This window comes from Lissotriton vulgaris, chromosome 10 (assembly GCF_964263255.1).
Source record: "Lissotriton vulgaris chromosome 10, aLisVul1.2, whole genome shotgun sequence".
Lineage (NCBI taxonomy): Eukaryota > Metazoa > Chordata > Amphibia > Caudata > Salamandridae > Lissotriton > Lissotriton vulgaris.
The window spans coordinates 21,570,974-21,576,973 of record NC_141698.1 but is presented as its reverse complement, the minus strand read 5'-3'; the positions used below and the strand labels follow the sequence as shown (position 1 = coordinate 21,576,973).

The window sequence follows — 6,000 nt, the reverse complement described above, 5'->3', positions numbered from 1 at the left end:
GGAGAGGGCATTGCAGGGATGAGATGTCCATGCAGCACGTCCACACCCACAGACGTGCACATTTTTGGGCATTCACACATTTCTATCAGACCCATTTACAACCTCGTGAAGGATATACAGTTATTCCTCGTAAGAAGAGAAGTCACTACCTTTCCTGTGTGGGAAGGAGATCGAAACATACCAAACATTGGTGAGGTACAGAGGTATAGGTTTCTGCATGCCAAAAACAATTTTCCGTGTGGACAAAAGAGGAAATAAAAAATTTTCACTTGCTGAGCAGATTTTAGCATGCAAAGATGTCACGACGATATTTTGTCTCTCCATGAATTAGATTTACAATAGCTTTCCATGAGTACCGGTGGAAACCTCTGACTGTGGAGTCTGAGTGTAAACAGTTGACCTACAATTCTGCATGTGTCCAAGGGCGGCCATCTTGTAATGAAACGAATGTGTCAAGAAGTGCCAAGTCCTCCCTTAGGGAGTCCTGGATTGTAGACCAGTAAGAAACTGCTTCTCAAATTCCTCATACAGGACTCATCAAATAAATAGCTGTAGGAAAAGTTCTATTGCCAGGGAAAGGGTTTCTTCTGCACAGAAAATTGTGACTTTTCAGAAGTGTAAATTAATTTAATACCAGGGATCTGAAGCTAGTGAGACCTGGCTGGGTGCTGTAGAACATTTCCTGAAACTCTGCTCCCATTCCTGTAGTTTTCCCTTCCCTGGGGTGGGTTGAGCACTATCCTTGGATGGGAGGACCATGTGGTTGTACAGGCTGACCTCAGGCTGACCTCAGACTGACCTCAGGCTGACCTCAGGCGGACCTCAGGCTGACCTCAGGCGGACCTCAGGCTGACCTCAGGCTGACCTCAGGCTGACCTCAGGCTGACCTCAGGCGGACCTCAGGCTGACCTCAGGCTGACCTCAGGCGGACTTCAGGCGGATCTCAGGCTGACCTCAGGCGGACCTCAGGCGGACCTCAGGCGGACTTCAGGCTGACCTCAGGCAGATCTCAGGCTGACTTCAGGCGGACCGGAAGTGAGACCCTGTGGAACGCTGACGTGGCCAGAAGACTCTACTGACCACTGAGGCTGGATGGATTTAAGACTCCATGAACCACTGAGCCTGGCCAGAAGCGACATCCTTCCAGGGTGATACACGTGCCAGTGGGTGAGATGACGCATCTGATGTGGTGCCCACGCAGAGTGATGCCAAGGAACCTCATTCAACTGGCACCAGCCAGTTGAGGAATTTCAAGGAGACTTCAAACCCAAAGAAGCAGGCCTGGAAGAAAGAAAAGGAAGTCACACAAGGAAACAGCAAGAGCCTTCCTTCTTCCCCACCTCAAAGCAGAGCTGCACCCTCCTGAGCAGCAAAGAGGCCCTGCGTGAGTGGAATTTCATGAGTGGAGTGGGTCACCCCCTCAAGCACAGTATGAGGGGTTATCTGTCCTGGAACAAAAACACTATATGGTCCTGTCTCTAAATCCCTCTCCCTTGCCTCTTCCTCATCCCTTCATCTCAGAGTGCGGCTGCTGTCCAGAGGCTGCCCCTATGAACCCTCCTGACCCTCTCTGCCCCTTCTTTCTGGGGGAGCAGTGCTGTCCTGCCCCTCTATAACCCGCTGCCTTTAATGCTCCAATCCTGACCCTTTCTCCTCTCTCTTCGCTGGGTGCATCAGCATTCATATACTACCTATACACACCCTTGACTTTTTCTTCCCTAACCCCATATTTTCCTTTGTCTGGGTCTGACAGCTGCCCGGTGCTGCCTCCTTACACTCTCCTGCCTTTAATGCTCTCCCCTGCCTCTTTCTCTCTCTCTCTCTTTCTCTCTCGGTGTGTGACAGCTGCCCTGTGCTGTCTCCTTGCACTCTCCTGCCTTTTCCTCTCTGTCTTGCCTCTTTTCCCCCTCTCCCTTTCTGAGTGTATTTTATTTTTCTGTATCTGTTTAGTCTACGGTGTGATCTTCTTTTCTGTGGTTCACTGATACAGTTCTAAGGTATCTCTGAAATGTGTTGTACTTGGCTGACATTTTAGAATAAATAAAACCGACTGGGGAAAGCTCAAAAAGAGTTTTCTTGTTGATCACTGTGACACCTGTGTGAATCCCTCTGCAGTCCATTCACTGGGTGCCTCCAACCATTCCAGGGTGTGTGGTAAGGACTTTCATCACACCTCTTAAGTTCCTGCAGCATTCCATTTCAATTAGCCCTAACACAAAGAGAGTGTGGTAATATATTTTATCACACACCACACGCTGCTGCTGGGTCACCACTAGTGGCATTTTGAAATAAATGTTAATATTAGGGCAGGAGTCTTACCGCATTAGCGGGGAATGCTCGCAGAATGGCCGCCGCGAAGCCCTTGTACAGTCCGCGTGGGCCTTCTTCGCGTAGAACCTCTAGCAGCACATCCGCGAATCCCTTGTACCTCCCCTCAGGGGCTGTGGAGGAAGAGAGGGGGAGTTTATCAAACTACTTGTCCTAGTAAATACTCAATATCAGGATCATCATGCTGTCTACTACTTTAGCCTAATTGACATAGGAATGACACAATGTATTGTCTTTATAGTTTCTCCTTCTAGAATCTTTCTTCTTTTTGACTGTTTTTAATGCCATGAAGTGATTCTGTTTGATCAATATATAATATGCATTTGTGAAATTTATTGATGTAATAAAGTAGAGGAATATTTTTACTAAACGTATTAGTTTGTTTATAAGTGCTTCACTCGCGTGTTTTTAGAACTGGTGTCGATGAATGGTGAGAGGAATGTGAATAAATCCATTGTGTATTCTACCCAAAGGGAATCCTTCTATTTTAACTCTATGGTTTTGGGTGCTCCATCCCTTTGGATTAAAGAGCCCCCTCTCCTTGAGTTTCAAGGTACAAATCCAACCCACAGATTTAGGTGCCCTCCCTCAGTGTTACACCAGACTCACACGTGAGACACACGCCCTCTTTTTATGGAACAATTTTGTTTATTGATAGCGGTCCTTAGAGTCAATATTACAGTCTTGGCTACTGCCAGTGGCCGGCAGCGTATGTCATGAAAACTAGGAATACACAACTCTACCAAATCCGCCTGTGGTGGGGGGAGCAAGTGCAGAATCCGTAGACATTTGGGGCATGTCACTTCTCTGAATTCTAGCGAGAGAGGAGGGATAAAGGGGGCCCATAGCTCCAAGTAGGCAGCAGCTTTATTTACCACTGCTAAGGACAGTCGCTCCATTGCCAAGGCAGGGCAGAGCCTGTGAAGCCCGGAGGTATGGTCTGGGCCTTTGCCCAAGCCCCAGAGTGTTCTATCCTTGTGCTATCCTTCCGAATCCAAATAACTGACTAACCTATCCACCACTTAAAATGTACTTGCATGTTTCACTATACTAATTCAACACTAATCCTCTATGGGTCCCGGAGTAGCGTGCTACTCGCCGAAAGAGCGCTTTGACGCCTTTTCAGGGGTACTAAGCGCTATATAAATGCAATTACAATACAATACTTGGCACTCAGCGTTTACTGCCAGGGCCATCTGACAGCCCGCAGTGAGCGGGCCAGAAAAGTCAGGAGATTTGGCAATCCAAGTAGAGCTCTGAGATAAGGCGCTTGTCGTCCTCTCTACGGACCAGCCATTTTTTGAACACGGTTAGTAGACGGGAGGCCGCTGCCTTATAGCCCAGGGAGGTCACCCATGGTCTCAGCTCCAGTTAACTGAACCCATCAGTGGCGGATAGCGAGTATTGAAGCTGTTCAAAAGGGATAACCCCTGATGGACCGAAGAGAGAACCCACTTGTTTACATCCTAACTCCCGCCAGCGGCCAAAAATCTCGGACCCCCAACCCGGGGGGAAATCAGGGTTATCAAAAATCGGTGACATGAGAGAGGGAAACGATGTCAGCCCATTGTAGAGGGCCACGCTGTCCCAGACTTTCATCATTGTTACCATCACCGGCGAGGCGTACAGTCCCCAGGCTCTGAATTTACGAGAGAGCCAGGCCTCCCGCCAAACGTTTACACCGGCTACTGTCTGGTCCATAAACGACCAGTGCTTTTCAGAGAGGGGCCTATTCCATTCCACCACGTATGAGAGTTGCGTGGCTCGATAATACCGGCTGATCAGGGGGCGCACCAAGCCACCTTCACCCTTTGGCCGCGTTAGCTGGATAAGACTGTAAGACGTGGCCTCTTTCCACCCCATATAAATGTATTGATAGCGAGTTGTTACAAACACAGTGTTGCAGGAGGAGGGACAAGCGGGATAATTTGTAAAATGTACAGAATACGCAGCAATACTGTCATTTTAACAGCTGCAATGCGCCCCGACCAAACCAGCCGCAGTTGGCCCCATATAGCCAGTGATTTATTCGTCCGGTCCCCCGGTCTCTTGGCGACCCTCCATCTCCCAAGAAGGAGATCAAGTCCTTGGGAGTATGGTTGGAGGAAGATCTGTCCTTTAGGACCCACGCCAGAAAGACCGCGGGGGTTTGCTTCGGTCTACTGAAGTCAGCCCGAAAGGTTCTCCCACTGCTTCCGGATCCAGCTAAGAAGCTTTTGATGCGTGGCTTAATCCTTTCTAGGCTTGACTTTGGTAATGCCCTGTTTCTTGGTGCCCCTGAAGCCACCTTTAAAACCCTCCAACAGGTGCAAAATGCAGCTGCCAGAGTTTTGATGGAGATCCCTAGAAGGCAGTCTGCTGCCCCAGCCCTGAAAGCACTTCACTGGCTCCCTGTTAAGGAGCGGGTGAAATTCAAGGCGTTGTGCACGGCCCATAAAATTCTCCATGGCAAAGGCCCCCCCATCCTTTTGAATATGGCCCGTCCTTATAAACCTCCCCGCCTTTTGCGCTCAGACCAGCAACATCTTTTGCAATCTGCGAGAGTCAGAAGAGCTCGGACTGGGGGCAGGCGCTTCTCGGTTCAGGTGGCATCTCTGTGGAATTCTCTGCCCCTTAAGATTCGCTCAGAGCACAAGATCCTAGTATTTAGGAAACTTCTTAAAACCTACTTGTTTCCACAGTAGTGAGTTTCGAGTTCCTCCTTCTTTGGTCTGTTGCGCCGGGATGCCCCCGGGTAAGCTGAGCGCATTACAAATTTCATATAATAATAATAATAATAATAAGGGCTCTGTAGTTGATCGCCAGGGTCTTCCGTGGAAGCAAGCGGTATGCCCAGGTGCAGGGTGGTGTCTATTGACCAGGTCAGGGGGAACTGGGCACAAAGAGCTAACTCATGGGGAGGGCTGATTGACAGGTTCAATACCCCCTCCTTTTAAAGTCATATGTAGTACAAATCCAACCCAAAGATTTCTGTGCCCTCCCTCAGTGTCCCCACCAGACTCACATGTGGGACCCACACCCTCCTTTTAAAGTTACATTGAGTACAAATCCAACCCACAGATGTTGAGGCCATCCCTTTGCGTCCCCACCAGATGCTAGCACCTACACCTTCCAGGATGGAGATGCTGTGGTGAGCATACAGTTGTAGGTTTCTTTTGCATCAACATAGCTCCCAGGTCATGTTTATGCAGCACTCACACTAGTTGCTGTGTGGGTGCTTTGCACTCCTTTTTGTTTCTTACCCATTGTACCAGCTCTGCATTATATTTCAGTTAGTTAGTTAGGGGGTATCAAAGACCAGTGTGATGCAGTGTGGAAACTTTCTTCACCAAACATCAATACTTGAAGGGGATCAGAAGCCACCTCTGTCACCAGGCCCTTCTCTGAGGCTGTGGTGTGGAATTTATGTGTGTTTGCTGGGCTGTGTGATGGCTACAGTACTGGAATGGAAGATGCTGCTGCAGGGCAGAGTTCAGGTGCAGTGGAACCGGCTCTGAAGGTCAGGGTCGCAAAGCACTGGCACTGCTGTATGAGGGACTCGGTACTGGAATAATAGCGAGGTGTGTTGAAAGCCAGGTTTGAGGTGTACTGCTAGAGACGTGGTCTCAGTACTTGGTAAGCAGGGCGTGCTACAAGTCAGTTTGGTTTGTACTCAAACAGCTGTTTATGTGA

The 6,000-nt window shown here is 49.0% G+C and overlaps 1 protein-coding gene across 2 annotated transcripts in view; it reads right to left on the bottom strand.

The window, feature by feature from the left end:
- Positions 1–266: 266 nt before the first annotated feature.
- LOC147684367 (mitochondrial carnitine/acylcarnitine carrier protein-like) overlaps positions 267–6,000 on the bottom strand; it is a 44,488-nt gene continuing 38,754 nt past the window's right edge. Inside the window, exons 8-9 of one of the 2 annotated variants that reach the window (XM_086940284.1) lie at positions 2,320–2,441; positions 267–1,281 (exon numbers count right to left, since the gene is read on the bottom strand). In XM_086940284.1, coding sequence (XP_086796410.1) covers positions 1,219–1,281; positions 2,320–2,441 — 185 coding nt within the window. In that variant the 3' untranslated portion in view covers positions 267–1,218. The remainder of the gene's footprint in view (positions 1,282–2,319; positions 2,442–6,000) is intronic. The other variant, XM_086940285.1, reaches the window with a different exon arrangement.